We start from the raw sequence: 17,655 nt of genomic DNA on the forward strand, positions 1-17,655 counted from the left end.
CACTCAGCATGCAGTTGACTCTCAATAACCGGTAGTTCCCTTCCTCTGCCATGTGGCAACTCTGTCAATGTTAAACCAAGGCTGGATGAACAAAATGGCTCTCTGAAATGTCCTCCTGGCTTTAACATTCTATGATTAAAGAATGAAATAAAATGCCATAAAAGTAATGCCTCAATTTCAGGGGGTGGGGTGATGGAGAGTTCAGATGATCACAGTCCAGTGTCCTGTAGAGCCAGGCTAGGCTCTGCCTCCCTGGCGTGCAGGCCTGGCACCCAGCGCAGGACAGTGTGATGCCATGGACAGAACCTGAGACAGGGATAATCCTGGGTTCTGGACTCAACTTGCCACCCAGTTGCTGTGTGATGTTGAATGAATTCCCTAACCTCTCTGGGCCTCACCATCCTGTGGATCAGATAAAGGACTATGCACCCTCAGGGCTGAATGTGGGGAGAACCAGGGGGCAGCTGGGATTGTCAAGAACAGCTGCTAGTTTTATAGACTGTGGCCATTCTGCTTGCCATGAGAGGGACACTCTTCTCTAGGCTGCAGGGGAGAAGTGGGGGCGGGAGGGACACACTTTCCTTTCTCTCTTTTAGGGTCCACAGAGCCTGGGAAGGGGACCTTGACACTGGGGGGAATTACTAATGAATCAGGGAGTGCCTCTTCCTGCAGATAAGTCCCCACCCCAGTACGGAAGAGCCGGGGCAGGGGACATGTGACATCCCTCCCCAGGACTGTGCCATTCAGAAGAAGCTCCAAGTACCAGGTCAGCCGCACTGAGAACAGCCTAAGTGCCCCAGAGAAGGACAACAGTGCCAGGCCCTGGGAGATGAAGGCACCGAGACAGCAGCCACGCTAACTCACCAATGGCCGTGAGGAAGAGCCCCGCCTGGTCAATGGGAATGCTGCCTTCCTCATCGTAGTAGTTGACGGTGACCTTGATGGGGAGGAGGCACATTGGGATAGAGAGAAAAGAGAGCAGAGATCACAGATCACAAGCAGGAAAACCTGAAGCAACTGCTGTCCCTCACAGCCTGTCAAGCCAATCCTCTCCAAGCATTAGAACCCTCTCCTCCAGGAAGCACTCCTGGGTTGGCGGGCAGCTTCCCTCAGCTAACTGAACTAGACTGTGGACTCCCCTCCTGCTGGCTGAGAGTGCAGTCAGGGTGCCGTCTGCCTTCCTGTGCCACTGTGTGCATTCTGCTGCCTGGCGGGGGGAGGGGGCCCATATCTGCCATGTTGCATGCCTAGTGCTTACTGAGGGGACAGGGCTGAGGCTATTTTCTCTGGACCATGTTCAGTGCCATCACTGTGATGGGGCACATGGTAAAGTTCATAATTACAGAACCCAGCAAGGAGACAGTTCTGGTCTCAGCCTCACCCCTTGGACAAATCACCCATAGGCGTTCAGCACCCCATTTTACAGAGAGACCAAGGACACTTGTGACTGTAAGCTCCAACGATTCTGTGGTTCTGAGCCCCTAAACTTTCTATCACTCAGCTGTCTATACTTTTCATCCTTTATGAAACCATCATTCCATGGTCTAACCTCACAACATCCACATGACTACCGAGTGCTGGGAATGCGGCTGTTCTGAATGGAGATGTGTTATAAGGTGTAAAACTCACACTAATTTTAAATTTGGTATGGAAAAGGAATATGAACTACCAGCCTGGGCAATACAGTAAGACCTGTCTCTCAAAAAAAAAAAAAAAAAAAATTAGCTGGGCACAATGGCAGGTGCTTGGAGTCCCTGGGCAATATAGTAAGACCCCTGTCTCTACAGAAAAAAAAAAAAAAAAATTAGCTGGGTATCATGGCAGGTGCCTGGAGTCCCAGCCTCTTAGAATACAAACTACCAGCCTGGGCAATATAGTAAGAACCCGTTTCCACAAAAAAAAAAAAAAAAAAAAAAAAAAAAAAATTAGCCAGGTATGATGGCAGGTGCCTGGAGTCCCAGCTACTTGGGAGGCTGGGGCAGAAGGACTGCTTGAGCCCAGTAGCTTGAGGTTGCAGTGAGCTATGATCGCACCACTACACTCCAGCCTGGGCATCAGAGTGAGATCCTGTCTCTTAAAAACAAACAAACAGGCGAGCGCAGTGGCTCACGCCTGTAATCCCAGCACTTTGGGAGTCCAAGGCGGGTGGATCACAAGGTCAGGAGATTGACACCATCCTGGCTAACACAGTGAAACCCCGTCTCTACTAAAAATACAAAAAAAAAAAAAAATTAGCTGGGCATGTTGGCGGGCACCTGTAGGCCCAGCTACTCGGGAGGCTGAGGCAGGAGAATGGTGTGAACCTGGGAGGCGGAGCTTGCGGTGAGCCAAGATCGTGTCACTGCACTCTAGCCTGGGCGACAGAGTGAGACTCTGTCTCAAACAAACAAACAAACAAAAAACAACAATTTTGTTAATATTTTTTATATAGATGGCATGTCAAAATGATAATATTTTGATAGATGGGATTAAGTAATATCTATTAAGACAATTAATGTGACCTGTTTCTTTTTGCCTTTTCAATGTGGTTACTGCAGAACTGAAAATGACACATGGCTCACATGCGGTTTCTAGGGACAGGGCTGGTCCAGCCTGCCTCTATCCCAGCATGGCCCCCGGCCCGCGGAGGCTGGACTTCCTGCCGTGGTACCTTGTCACTGCTGGCCTCGGTGCTCGCCTGGCTCATGGTGACCCGCAGGGTGGTGCTGGGCGAGACAAGCCAGCGTTGCTTGCCATTGGTGGCCACCTCCTCGGCCTCCCCATCGCGCACCACCTCTACCCGCACGCGTTCCGAGTGCTTCAGGCTGAAGGTTTGGGCCCCGGCTGGGGCCGCGCTGTGGGGAGAGATGAGAGAGGGTTAGGGGGAGCCCTGGGGCAGGTGAGATGGGGGGGCTTTAAGAGGAGACTCCTGCTTCCAGCACTTTGGGAGGTCAAAGCCGGAGAATCACTTGAGCCCAGGAGTTTGAGACCAGCCTGGGCAACATAGTGAGATTTTGTCTTTACATAAATTAAAAAATTAGCTGGGCATGCTAGTATGCGCCTGCGGTCCCAACTACTCAGGAGACTGAGGTGGGAGAATTGCTTAAGTCTGGGAGGTTGAGGCTGCAGCGAGCTATGACTGTGCCACTGCACTCCAGCCTGAGCAACAGAGCAAGACCCTGTCTCTTCTTTCTTCTTCTTCTTTTTTTTTGTAAGACAGAGTTTTACTCTTGTTTCCCAGATTGGAGTGCAATGGCATGATCTCGGCTCACCACAACCTCTGCCTCCCGGGTTCAAGTGATTCTCCTGCCTCAGCCTTCCGAGTAGCTGGGATTACAGGCGTGCACCACCACACCCAGATAATTTTTGTATTTTTAGTTCAGACGGGGTTTCGCCATGTTGGCCAGGCTGGTCTCGAACTCCTGACCTCAGGTGATCCACTCACCTCAGCCTCCCAAAGTGCTGGGTTTACAGGCGTGAGCCACCCTGGCCAAGGGCAGGCTTCTAATCAAATAGGAGAAGAAAGATGAGAAAGGAGGAGGAGGAGCAGCAAGAGAGGGAGGGATAGGTAGGTAGAGATCTCTCTCCATGGACTGACGAAAGATCATGTGAGGACACAGCGACAAGGTGGCCATTTGCAGGCCAGGAGGAAAGCCGTCACCAGAACCGGACCATGCCGCCACCCTGATCTCGGACTTCCAGCCTCCAGAACTGTGAGAAGATGAATTTGTTTTTAAGCCACCCTGTCCATGGTGTGTTGTTGGCTTAAGGAGAGGTGACAGGAAGGACAGGGGACTAAGGGAGGAAGGTGCTCAGGGCTGGCGGCTTTGCTAAATCCAGCCACTGGTCTGAAGGCCCAAGAGGGCTCAGAGGGACTTAGGTGGGATTCTCGTGGGATTTGTGACTAACACATAGGTGTAAGCCTGTCTCAAAGGCACAGCTGCTATTTTGGGGGCCTGGCGCTTTTGGGCTCCAGGAGTTCTCAACTGCAGCAGGCATCAGAATCATGAGGGGTGCTGTTTAAATCTATAGGGCGTTTTTCTTTGAAGGCTGCAGATCTGTGGATCCCATCTCTGGAGAGGCTGGCCGGCATGGCGGAGGCTGAGGGTGCTGGGGCAGCTGAAGACGGAAACAGTGGCCAGGGTTGAATGACAGGTATAGGCCAGTGGCTGTCAAAGCGCAGCAGCAGTGGCTGGGGCGGCGGCACCTGGAGGTCTGGTCACAACACAGACTGTGGGGCCCCATCTCAGAGCATCCGATTCAGGAGGTCTGGCGTGGAGCCCGATAATCTGCATTTCTAACTTACTTCCAGGAACTGTTGATGCTGCCGATCCCAGCACCACACCTTGAGAACCACTAGTCCAGACAATCAGCACTGTGGACCACTGTTCAGAGCCCTGGGCCGGCCAAAGCCGCGAGCGTGAATCTGTAGAGGCTGCCGGGCAGCGTCTCTCTGACCTGGGCCACAGACTTCAGGGGCTACGGGCAAAGACTCCTGGTCTTGTGCTCTGATAGGAGCATGGGGAAGGACCCGGCAGCCTGTGGCCAGTGCTGGGAGAGGAGCTCAATGAAGACACCCCAAGGTCACTCTGGTTCTTGTCCTGCCCCCTTCCAAACTCCACAGCCTGTCCTGGGATGATGTGAGACTGGAACCTCTTGGTCATGGCCTGCGGCTGTCCCCTCTCTGCATCCATCTTTTTTTAAAATTTTTTATTTTTTTAAGGAGGAGTCTCTCTCTGTCACCCAGGCTGGAGTGTAGTGGCATGATCTCAGCTTCTTGCAACCTCCATTGCCTTGGTTCAAGCGATTCTCCTGCCTCAGCCTCCAGAGTAGCTGGAATTACAGGTGCCCGCCACCACACCTGGTTAATTTTTGTATTTTTAGTAGAGCTGGGGTTTCACCATGTTGGCCAGGCTGGTCTTGAACACCTGACCTCAGGTGATCCACCTGCCTCAGCCTCCCAAAGAGTTGGGATTACAGACGTGAGCCACTGCGCCTGGCCACATCCATCATTAAGAGGGGTGCAGAGTCTGGACAAAAGCCCTGGACTAAGGGTGCACGTGCAGAGGACCTGGGTTTGAGTCCAGCTTTGCCCCTGACTTGAGGGGGTCTGCACATTCTGAGTGTTCATCTGTTAGTCCTTACGCCTCAGGAGGACTGCCGCCCTCCTGCCCATAGTTCTCCTCTCACTCCTCCTAGGGCTGGGGCCACGTTTTGCTGAGTGGTGTTGCCACGTGGTACCTGCCCTCCTTTGGGTTATAAGTCCCCTGAGGGTATGGTCCGGCCTCTCCCATCCTCGTTCTTCAGAGTCTAGCACAGGGCTTGGCCCATCATACACACCCAAGGGAAGGGGCAGCGGTGAGTGGGATGGAAGGTGAGCCGCTCCCAAGGAGAGGTGTGAATACACACCCTGGATGCTTTAGGTGGCACAGGGAGGAACAATCTAGAAGACTTATGTGTTTATCAAACACAGTATCTTTTTATGGTGACTGATAAAGTCTTGCTATTTATGGTAATGCTACAAAATCTCTGTTTAAAATAAAGTTATTAAGAAAAATGTGAGTTGGGTTAAAGAAAAGTATTAATAGTACGACAGGTTGAAGATGATTTTGGCCAAAGCCATGAGAGTCTGGGAAACTGTGGCCACAGGTCTGGGAAGCATTCCTCTCCTGCAAGTCTCAGCTTTGCTCATCAATATGCTGGGTGGCCTTGGGCCAGGGACTTTCTCTCTCTCAGTTTCATCGAGTGTTAGGTGAGAGGATGGAACCAGAGCAGAGGCAGCTGAGTCCAGAGTGCAGAGAAGAGGTCCTGGGCAAAGGGGTGAGGAAGAAGGCTCTAGAAAGCTGGGGATGGCTGGGTGCAGTGGCTCACACCTGCAACCCCAGCACTTTGGAGGCTGAGGTGGGTGGATCACTTGAGGTCAGGAGTTCAAGACCAGCCTGGTCAACATGGCAAAACCCTATCTTTACTAAAAAAAGTACAAAAATTAGCCGAGCATAGTGGCGTGTGCCTGTAGTCCCAGCTACTCGGGAGGCTGAGGCAGGAGAATCACTTGAACCTGGGAGGTGAAGGTTGCAGTGAGTTGAGATTGTGCCACTGCACTCCAGCCTGGGTGACAGAGCGAGACTCTGTCTGAAAAAAAGAGAAAAAAAAAGAAAGCTTGGGATATCTCTGCTGGATTCCTGCCACTCACCTCCTCCCTGCCTTAACCAGAGCCACTACTACTACTATTTATTTATTTATTTATTTATTTTCTTAAATTGAGACAGAGTCTTGCTCTGTCACTCAGGCTGGAGTGCAGCGGTGCTATCTCGGCTCACTGCAACCTCCGCCTCCTAGGTTCAAGTGATTCTCCTGCCTCAGCCTCCCAAGTAGTTGGGACTATAGGCATGCACCACCACGCCTGGCTAATTTTTGTATTTTTAGTAGAGATGGGGTTTCACTATGTTGGCCTGTCCGGTCTTGAGCTTCTGACCTCAAATGATCCATTTGCCTTGGCCTCCCAAAGTGCTGCGACTACAGGAGTGAGCCACCACACCTGACCCAGAGCCACCATTATTTCATCTGGTTTTATATATTGAGCTTCTGCACACAATTCTATTTAGGAAAAAATGTTTTACAAGATGATCTCTTAGGACCCTGACTCAGTTACTGTAAGTGATGCTTCCTGCCCACCTTCATTCCTCTGGACCAGTGAGAAACCAAAGGAGGCCTCAGAGGCTCCAGAGGGTTAACGCCCAGCCCACATCGAAGCTCCAGGGCCCCACACCCTCCTATGCCCCAGCACCAGCCCTGTCTGAGCTGAGCAAACAGCTATTCTTGGAGTGGCTCTGGGCAAAGCAACAAAGGGGCCCATTGTGCCCCTGCAGATCCTGTTGGCTGCCTTCCTGCCCAGGAAGAACCCTTTAGAATCCCTCTCGCAGAAAGCAGAAACCCGAGAGCCAGGGGCTTCAGGCACCAGGATTGTCCCTGGAGGCTGCAGGGAGGGGCCCAGGACAGTACTGAGGGAAAGGGAGGGGCCTTGGGGGTGGTTATGACCCTCTTGCTTATTAGAGAGAGGCTAAGGAGAGCATGGATGGAGGGACAGGCTGCCAATCCCTGTGGCCAGGTCTCTTCTGCCTACCAAGGAATCCCAGAACCCAGGACATGGTTACACTCAATGTAGTCTTTGGCAATACATGAATGAATGCACCTGCCCTTCTTGGCTTTGCAAACTGTATTACCCAAGTGATTTAAAAAAAAAAAACAAAAAACAGAAATCAGGTCATTTGCTTTCTTGAAGATATTCACTGGCTCCTCAGTGCCTGCCCATACAAGAATATCCAAACTCTTCATCCTCATGTTGAACTAGGGGCATTTGGCCATTGCAACTCAGCTTGATTCTCTGGTTTCATTTTCTGTGGTTCCTTCCACCACTTCAACTCCCTGCATTGTTCCATCTCACTGTGCATTTTGACATATGTTGTTCCTTTTACCAGCAAGACTTTCTCCTGACTTCTCTGCCTGGCAAATGTCCATCTCTCCTTGAAGACCTAACTCAATCCATTTGCCCCCACAGTTACTGGCCCTTTAGGCAGTTCACTCCTTGAAGGTAGGGATTGTATCTTCTTGTTTGTTTGTTTGTTTGTTTGTTTCAGCACCTGGCCTAGTATGGGCACACCTTAAGTGTAAACGTTTGCTGAAGGAGGGCTGGAGGAGGAAGGACTTACTTATATGGTCATTCATTCACTCAACATGTATTTACTGAACACTTACAACGTGCCAGGCACAGTTCTAGGTGTTGGGGGGTAGATTGGTGAAAAAGTGAACACCTTCCCTGGGCCCATGGAAAAGACAGACCCTTTTTTTTTTGTTTGAGACGGAGTCTCGCTCTGTTGCCCAGGCTGGAGTGCAGTGGCACGATCTTGGCTCACTGCAATCCCCGCCTCCCAGGTTCAAGCGATTCTCCTGCTTCAGCCTCCTGAGTAGCTGGGATTACAGGCGCATGCCACCATGATGCCTGGCTAATTTTTATATTTTTTAGTAGAGACGGGGTTTCACCATGTTGTCCAGGCTGGTTTGGAACTCCTGACTTCAAGTGATCTGCCCACCTCAGCCTCCCAAAGTGCTGGCATTACAGGTGTGAGCCACCGTGCCTGTCCAGAAAAGATAGACTTTCAATGGATGACACGATTACAGCTGTGATAATTGCTATAAAGGAGAGGGAGAGGGTGCCACGAGCCCCCAGTCTGGGGTTCAAAGAGGGATTCCCTGAGAAAGTGGCATTTGAACTAAGGTCCAAACTTTATACTCTAAAGGACAGGTGGGAATTAATTACACCATTGCAGTGCTGACTGTAAAAAAAAAAAAAAAAAAAAAAGAATTAAACCAGAGATTCTTAAGTTTGAGTGTGCATTCCCACTCCCTACAGGGCCTGCTAAAATACAGGTGAATGGGCCCAGCCCCTGAGTCTCTGATCTATCAGCTATGGAGTGGGACCTGAGAAACTGCATTTCTAACAAGCTCCCAGGTGATGTTGATGCTGCTGGTCCAGGGACCACAGTTTGAAAACCACTGAGTTGGACAAGGGAGGAGAGGAAGAGGAGCACAGATTTCCAAGCAACAGGACAGCTTGCTTGATGGCCCAAGGTGGAAGTTAGTCCTGCATGTTCGAGAAGCTGGAAAGAGGGGGAGTGTATCTGGACTTTGTGAGCAAGGGGGAGGGAGAGTGGTGGGAGCAGGGGTTTTAGATAACAGTGAGGAGCTGGCCTTCCTCTGATTGTAGAGGGAAGTCACTGAAGGTTTCTAAGCAGGGGTGGCATGATCAATTTTGCGCTGTAGATAGATCATCCAGGGTGCAGGGTCACCCAGAATGCAGGGTGGGGGATGGATTTCAGGAGAGCAACAGAGGAAGTGAGGGAGGGGATGGCTACAGCTGCCCACGTGAGCAATGATGGTGTCTTGGGACCAGACAGTGGCGGTGGAAATAGAAATGGTCACTTGGTGTCAAACAAAGGACATCTGCCCAGCCCCACAAATGCCTCGTGGTCTCTAGGAGCCATGGGTCCTCTCTGGTCTTGGCTCAGTCAGTGGGGAGGGTCACTGGCTTGGCCTTGCAGGGCTGGGGTGGCTCACCAGCCCCAGACTTGAGGGCATGAAGCGCCTGTTCCTCACTGGCATCTGGCTCTCTTAGCTTGCCCGCCTGGCCTGGGCCTCATTAACACCAGCCGGGGCTCATCCCCAGAGTGACCCCGGCTCCTGGCAGCCTGGGTGTGACATCCTGCTATTGGGGCTTTAGAGGAGTCTGGGGGGGGGGAGTTGTGGGTGCCAGCCTGGCATGTAACCCCATGGCGAGCAAGAGGCAGGCAAGGACCGGGGGGAGAATAACCTCAGTCCAGACCTCACACCTGGTGCTCGGCTTGGTGATGTCTGCAGCCCTGTGGGTGAGCAGCTGCCTTGAACAGGGATCAGTGGAGGCAAACCATGACGTCTGCCTTCAGCCAGCTTCCCTCACCACCTGGTGCATCCAGCTGTCCCAGGCCTCTCATTAGAGAAGAAACAATCTGATCTATAGCTGCTCCTGTCCTCAGAAACCTTCAATGACTCCCTGCTACTCACAGAACAAAGTCCAATGCCTCAACAATGCGTTCAAAGCCCGGTTAGAGCTCATCAACCCTCCAGCCTTATACTCCAGGCCACTGAAACTGTGCCCCTTCTGTGTGCCCCAACTTTCCTGCCAGTTATCTCTGGCCCTGAGTAGCATGTTCTTGGTCTCACTCTGAACCCCAGTCCATCCTTCAAGACCCAGCTCAGTTGCCACCTCTTCCAGGAAGTCATCCCTGATCTCATCAGCCAGAATATATCTCTCCCTCCATTTATTGGTGTCTCAAACAACACTTAATAAATGTGGTTCAACATTTCTTTCCCGTAAGTGCTATAAACTCTTTGAGGACAGGGATCAGGTCTCATTATTATTTGTTTTCAAAAGAAACTCAATACTAATACGTAACAACTTACTGAGTATTTACAATTATTATTATTATTTTTCTAACCACTAGACCACCAGGGAACTGAGTATTCATTATGTCTCAGGGATTGTACCAAGCCCATGGCCTACATGACCTCAGTCCATTCTTTTGATAACCCCATGAGGCCTGTAGAGGGCAAGCACCCACTTCAAGTCTCAGGGACAGTCATGGCCGAGTGTGAGGAGAACTCAAGCTCTCTGAGACCTGGGCCTGGCTGCCCCCTCCCTGGAAGAGAATTCAAAGTCTGGAGTCTTCCCTGAGGTCTGCCAGGTAGCTGTGTCTGGTGTGGGGCAGAGGGGAGGGTCAGGCCTGGCTCTGAAGGGGACCAAATGAGAGCCCCTTACTTATTTCACAGGTGGGAGTCTGAGACTCAGAGAAAGGACACCAAAGACTGGCTTCCTGTCCTGGGTTCTTGGGTAAATGACATAGAGAAGCAGGCCTGGGCCCATCAAAGCCCCTGGGTGCAAGGTCTGGCGTGGCTGGGCAGGAGAGAGCTGCCTTCAAAAACTGCCTCCTCCAAAGTGTAGCAGGTGTGTCTGGCCAGCTAGGGGTGGGCACTGGGGTGAGCCCCTGCCACTGTGCTCCCATCCCAATTCAGGGCCCTGCAGGCAACGAGGGAAGGTCTCAGGGACCCCAGCTATGCAGGGACCGTGGGCCTGGTCCTCCTTAGAACACTCCCAACCCCAGGGAACTAGTCTGAAACCGGAGCCCTGGAGCAGCTCCTGGCAAGGCCTCCGGTTTGGAGTTGAGGGCTCTGGGTGCTGTTCTAATTTATGGGCCACCTGACCCGGCCTGAATTCCTCCCACCGTCATTCTCTCAGGAACAAGTGCTGCTCGGGCCAAGCTTGGCCACGTGCCCTTGACCTTCCACAGGCCCATCCAACAGTGCCTGTCCCTTGAGGCTGGGGGTGGGGAGCTCAGCCCCATGACAGGCCAGTCCACAGGCATCACAGGCCACATTCATTCATTCATTCATTCATTCATTCATCCATCCATCCATCCATCCATCCATCCATCCATCCATCCATCCAGGGAGCCCTTCATTGACTCCAGGGAGGATCACAAACAAGGAGGAGGTATGCCTGAAACACGAGTGCCAGGAGGGCAGCCCAGCAGAGCAAGCAGGGGCCTGGGCTCTGCACCCCACAGTTTACCAGCTGTGCCATCCTGGACAAACATTCCTTCCTTCAGTTTCCCCAGCTGCGAAAAGGGGGCAATAATCGTACCTAACTCATAAAGTTATTGCAAGGTTTAAATACGTAAATTATTAAATGCCCGTGAGATGAGCATGCAAAGTGCTGAGAAGGCTGCCGGGCGCAAAATAAGTGTTCAATAAATGTAAACTAGCAATATTAAGAAACAATGAGACGTTGTGCAAAGAAAAAAATGTGATGAGACAGAAGTTCTCGGGACTCAGGGTAGGGCACCATATGGGTAGTCAAAGAAAGCTGCCTGGAGGAGGTGACATTGGAGCTGAGACTTGGCTGATGAAAGTCAGGCTTGTGGGGATCTGGTGGATGGTGTTCCAGGCAGAGGGAACAGCAACTGCAAAGGCCCTGAGGTGGGAACGAGCTTGGCACAGCCAAAGGCTAACAGCATCTACAAAACCAGAGTGGCCGGAATGGAGTGTGTGCTGAGGAATTGCCAGGAGAGGAAATCAGTGAGGTGGGGCCTGGCACACTATGGGGAGGGGAGCCCATAGCACCTCAGGCCCCCATCACGGCAAACTGGATCTCAGACCCTCCTGGCCTTTGTCTTAATGACACTTTTAAAAAAAGCAAATACCCTGTAATCCCAGCACTTTGGGAGGTGGAGGTGGGTGGATCACAAGGTCAGGATATCGAGACCATCCTGGCTAACATGGTGAAACCTCGTCTCTACTAAAAATACAAAAAAATTAGCTGGGCGTGGTGGCGGGCGCCTGTAGTCCAGCTACTCGGAGGCTGGGGCAGGAGAAGGGCGTGAACCCGGGAGGCGGAGCTTGCAGTGAGTCGAGATCGCGCCACTGCACTCCAGCCTGGGCGACAGAGCGAGACTCTGTCTCAAAAAAAAAAACAAAAAACAAAACAAAAAAACAAATACATCTGTAGCCCTCACACCAACCAAGAGACAGAAAGTCTGGGAGTGAGTCTGTGCCAGTGTCTAGGAGCGCCTGCCTGATACCTTCTTCCTATCTTCTGCCAGCGAGTTATGGGCAAATCATTATTATTTACTTGATATTACTAGCTGACATTTATCTTCTTTCTGTCTTCTGCTGGGACAATGGCTGGTCAGCCTCTGCCTTGGGGAATCCCAGGGAAGGGATTCCTCCCATCTCCACCTCACAGATGCAGCTGGAACCAGGAGACTGCTCTGCACAGCAAAGGGACAATGTTAACATCATTCCAGTGTCCTGAAGCTCCTGCAGACCTCAGGATCCGGATCCTGGCCCCTGTCCACCAGGGAGGAAAAGAAGAGCCCTGCCTTCTTGAGAACTCTCACTGACAGAGGCATAAGCTGAGGGAGGGACAGAAGAAGCCATTCCCAAGGCCCAGCTTGTGGGCAGAGGGTGACCACCCTGCTACCTACTTTACTCCGAGGCTGCCCTCTCTCTAATCCTTCCAGACTCCGGGGGTGTCCATGCCTCCAGGGCTCACAAGAGGTGGGTGGCCAGGATGGAACCAACCTAGGGACTCCCTCTGTGCCCTCTCTCCAACGTCAAGCCCGAATCAGATGGGGACCCAGGCTAGCCCCCTTGAAGACACGGCTTTCGGCTAAAGGGGCCACCGGAGGAGATTGTGTGGGCCAGGTGTACCTGTGCCAAGACTAAGATGAGTACATTTGGGAAGAGCAGAGTAAAGATACTCTTTACTCTGTCTCATCACATTTTTTTCTTTGCACAACTTCTCATTGTTTCTTAATATTGCTAGTTTACATTTATTGAACACTTATTTTGCGCCCGGCAGCCTTCTCAGCACTTTGCATGCTCATCTCACGGGCATTTAATAATTTACATATTTAAACCTTGCAACAACTTTATGAGTTAGGTACAATTATTGCCCCCTTTTCGCAGCTGGGGAAACTGAAGGAAGGAATGTTTGTCCAGGATGGCACAGCTGGTAAACTGTGGGGTGCAGAGCCCAGGCCCCTGCTTTCTCTGCTGGGCTGCCCTCCTGGCACTTGTGAGTATCTTTAACAACAATCACAAAGTACAATTTCTAAGAAACACCCTACTTCCTTCTTTCTGTGTATCTGCTCATTGCTTGCTGGAGACTAGCAGTCAGAATGAGGCTAGGTCAAGGCATCCATCCCCAGGGGGGCCAGTTTTGCTGGGAGAGCATGGGTGGCCCAGAGCACCCCTGCCCTTGGTGACCTGGATGACCCCTCATGGGGCAGCAAAGAGGTCGATTGTTCATCACTGTGACCCTGAGTGTACAACTTCTATTGAACACAAAATCCCTCCTCCTGTTCTCTGATCGACCCTCATTTGGGTCAGTGGAGGCTCAGAGAAGTGAAGTGATTTACTCAAGGTCGCACAGCCCATGGATGGAAGCTGGTAGGGCAGTGCCTGCCAGGACCACAAGGTCTATTGAGGAATGGGGCTGGGGAGGCCCCTGCTGTGTGTCTGGAGGGGAACAGGCTGTGTCAGCATCACAGGAAAGGGAGCCCAGAGCCCCTGGGAAGGGGAGTGGGTGCTGAGGCCGGTTCGCTCACCTTTGTGACTCAGGAGTGAGGGTCAGGACGCCACTCCCTAATTAACTGGGCCCAGCAGCCCCGGGCCTTGATCCTTGGGGTCTACTTGGAGGCTCTGGGGACATCACTTGGGGTCTTGAGCCAGGACCTGTGTCTGGGCAGCAAAGGACTCAGGGAAGAGTGGAAGGTCAAATGGGAGTTGGTGAAGTCTCTGGGGACAGTGGGCTCATGGCCAGGGTGGAAGAGACACAGGTTGAGAGGGCCGTCCAGTTCAACCTGCTGGTTTTAGGGTCACATAGGACAGAGCAGGAGATAAGAGCATGAGTCCTGAGTCAAACAGACCTGGACCCGAGTCCTGTGTGACACTGGACAAATGGCTCCGTCTCTCTGCACCTTACCTTCCTCATCTGTAAAATGGGATGATCAATGAACCCTCCAGGGTCTATGGTGAGGAAGAAAGGAGGTGGTGGGTTCAGTTCCTAAGTGCCCACTAATACCTCCTCCTGTTATCAATACTGACAATTGCTCTCATTACTACAAGGAATTCGAGTCACAATAGCAATAGCAACTCAAGCTCCTCAGTCCTGGAAGAGGCTTCCTTCCACTGGACCAGTGAGTCCTCAACTGGCTGTGACTTTGCCCCCCTGCCAGGGGACTGCTGGCACTGTCTGGAGACATTTTTGGTTGTCACAATTTGGGGGTTGCTACTGGCATCTAGGGGACAGAGTTCAGGGATGCCACTAAACATCCCGCTACAATAAAGAAATATCAAGCCCAAAATGCAATAGTGCCGAGATTGAGAAACTCTGCACTAGACCTGTGCTGTCCAGGACAGTGGCCGCCAGCACGGTGGCCAGTAAGCACCTGAGACGCACTCAGTCTACGCTGAGACGTGCTGAAGTGTAAAATGTGCACTGGATTACAAAGACTTAGCATGAAAAAAAGAAGGTAAACCATTTCCTTAATAATTTTTATATTGATTGCATGTTGAAATGATAATATTTTAAAATATTGGGTTAAATAAAATATATTATTAAAATTATGCCTGTTGTTTTAACTTTTAAAAAGATGTGGACTACTAGAAGATTTAAAATGGAATTGTGGTTTTATTGTGGTTCACACTGGACTTTTCTGGACAGTACTGGTCTAGAGCGCACTGCCCCTCTCTATGGTGGCAGAGAATCTTAAGTGCTCTTAAGGGTGAGGGTCTTTGTGGTCATTGAGACAGGACAAGGGGAATTGTCACACTGCTGCCCCCTGCTAGAGGGAGGCTGAGTCCACATCTGCCCCACTGCCTGCCCCTACCCCAGCTGGGCCTCTCTTTGCCAGGATAGAGCGATGGCAGGGGGCCTGAGCAGGAACCCTCCTTTGCTCCCCACCCCCAACTGGGAGGATCATGCCAGTCTTTCATGCTGCACCAACCATGCTCCAGCAAATAAACAGGTGGGTATGGTGACAGCTGAGGCTTAGAGACCTGAGCACTCTGGCTCCGTGCCCACTCCCTAGCGGCGCCAGCTCAGAGCTGGGGGTGGGGAAGGCAGGGGAGCTCTTCCAGCCCACCGGTGCCCCTACCACCCTCCACTGCTGTGTTCTTGTCCTCAGAGACCACCCAGTCCGCCTCTGAGGTTTACATGAGGGACAACTGAAGCCCAGGCCCAGGGGGAGGCAGAGGTTGAGGCCAGGGGCAGAGGCGTGGGGCGGGTCCCTGATCCCAGGGCTTGGAGGTATCAGTGTGGCCAGTGCCTCTGCAGAGGTGGCAGGAGACTGGTTGGGCAGGTGGGAGGGCTGTCAGGGCTGTGTGGGGAGACACATGATGGCTTCGGGGGGTCTGGGAGAGGAAGGGTGCTCCAAGTGTCAGGATGATTGGGGAGCTATAAACCATGATGGTGCCGCTGTGTGAGTTCAGCTTGAGGCAGAGAGAGGATAGGGGACCCATCTGGTGTCAGCACAGGGCCCCACCTCAGAGTCCTGCATGCCCCCTGCCCCCAGCACTGACCCCTCCAACCCTAGCAATGGGAGCATTTTAAATACTTGGAATAGAGGGGGGCGGATCAAACCCCAGCATAACCCCAGCCCTTCATTCACACCAGCTACACCTTTCCAAGGCCCTGTCCCATGTACTTAGGGAGACAGATCATTGGACTTGGCTGCTTACTGGGATTTGGGGGGAGTGGTAGGGCCCTGCCCTATCTTCAGCTGTCTCAGACATCCTGCACTCAACCAAGTTCTTGGACAGAGAGAAGGGGAGGGAGTAGAATTCGGAATCAGGATCCTTTTCCAACAAAGTACCCCACTATATACCCCAAGTCCCTGTTGTCAGCTGGGTGGAATATGGTCCCTCTGCGGTCTCAGAATGAACTCAGGGGAAGGCATCTGGGGACACGGAGCTCAGGGCCAGTGCCTGGGGACAAGCAACCTCCAGCAGCCCCCACTGGGCGAAATCGGAGCCTGAGTAACCTCCAGGGCCAGATTCAGCCTCAGGGCAGCTCCCTTCGGGTCCTGCCCCAGTCCCGGGCAAGTCTCCGCGGGAGCTCCGCTGAACTGGGAGTGGGAAGCAGGAGAGGGGCTGGGATGAGGTGGGTCCGAGGGGAAGTGATGTGCGGAGGGGAAGTGAAAGGGGAGAGGACGGCGGGGAAGCTGAAGGGGTGTGAGGTCCCCCGGGAGAAGAACTGGAGAGGGCCAGACGGAGGGTCACGGGTGAAAGGGAGGGTCTGCAAAAGGGGTCGTGAGGGAGGTGGGGCTGAGGCCGTGTTAGGGGGTCTAGGAGAGTCTCAGGGTTTCAGGAAGGTGGACACAAGGTTCAGGGGTTGTCAGGTTTCTGGATGAGGTTCTTAGGATTTCTGGGCGCGGGGGCCTCTGGATTAGGGACAACTCGGGCTGGACAAAGGCAGTCCACGTCCCCGAGTATGAGCGCGTCTCAGGATTTCTGGGCGCGAGATCTCCGCCCGGGCACCACGGTGGGCCGGCTCACCTGTAGACATCGGTCCAGAGGTAGGTGCCCAGCACGTACACCGCCTCCACGCGGCTCCCGTACTGCAGCCGCACGGTCCGCTCGCGCAGCATCCTCCGCGCCGCAGTGCCCGCGCTCGCTGGCCCGGGGCGGCCGGGAGTACCTGCAGCAGGTGCGCCTTCTCCAGCAGCCTGCGCCCCACGGCCGGGCTTGCCACCTTATCCAGTGGCCGGTGGGCGGGGCGGCCCGCCCCAGTCCTCTCGCAGTGGGCTGCGGGCCTGTCGGTCAAGCGTGGTCCCGCCCCTAACTCGTCCCGCCCCGCTGCGGTCGTGGTGAAGTCATCAGGGACCACTTTTGTGCTTGTTTGTTCATTCCTTCATTCAACAAACTTTCGGTGGGCGCCCAGGTGTTGGGCGCCAGGACGCGGGGCCCTGGTTCCCCTCCGGACGCCCTGGCCCAGTGGGGCAGGAAATGCAAATGTGGGAGCACAAAGAGGGTGCCCTAACTCAGCCTGGGGGCCAGGAAGCCTTCCCAGAGAAGAGGATCCCCGAGCCTTCTTAAAGGAGGCGTTTGCAAACTGAAGGCGAGGAGAGGGAGCCGCCTGTGTAAATCTGGGTACAGCCCGATACCCCCGCCCGCCAACAGTCAGATGGACCTCACCATAGGAAAAATGGGAAGCGGTGGGGATGGGGAACCCGGCAGCTGACAGGGACAGGACGCCAATCCAAGGCATTAGAGGGTGGGAGTGGGATCTTGGAGTGGCTGCCTCAGCAAGCCGCGGTCGGGTGTGCTCGTGAAATGGGTCTTTCGGGCTGCCGGCTGCTCCTGGACAGGAGGCTGGGCTGGGGATGGGCAAGGAAGCCCCTGGCTGTGGCTAAAGCTGGAGAGGTGGGGATTGATCCGGCCACTGCTTATGGACTGGGATTTTGGTGGCACCTGGTGACTGACAGGATGTGTGGGTTGAGGGAAAGGGGAGGGGTAACAATTAGGGCCCCGGTTCTGGCCTGGGCCACCAAGGGAAGGGGGGTGCCACACAGAGGTCATCGT

The 17,655-nt window shown here is 53.1% G+C and overlaps 1 protein-coding gene across 1 annotated transcript in view; it reads right to left on the bottom strand.

The window, feature by feature from the left end:
• Window positions 1-16,797, bottom strand: part of PADI2 (peptidyl arginine deiminase 2) — a 51,404-nt gene extending 34,607 nt beyond the window's left edge. Inside the window, exons 1-3 of the mRNA XM_025392571.1 lie at window positions 16,630-16,797; window positions 2,651-2,834; window positions 865-937 (exon numbers count right to left, since the gene is read on the bottom strand). Coding sequence (XP_025248356.1) covers window positions 865-937; window positions 2,651-2,834; window positions 16,630-16,721 — 349 coding nt within the window. The 5' untranslated portion in view covers window positions 16,722-16,797. The remainder of the gene's footprint in view (window positions 1-864; window positions 938-2,650; window positions 2,835-16,629) is intronic.
• Between the last annotated feature and the right edge of the window lie 858 nt (window positions 16,798-17,655).

The sequence above is a fragment of the Theropithecus gelada genome, chromosome 1 (genome assembly GCF_003255815.1).
Source record: "Theropithecus gelada isolate Dixy chromosome 1, Tgel_1.0, whole genome shotgun sequence".
NCBI lineage: Eukaryota > Metazoa > Chordata > Mammalia > Primates > Cercopithecidae > Theropithecus > Theropithecus gelada.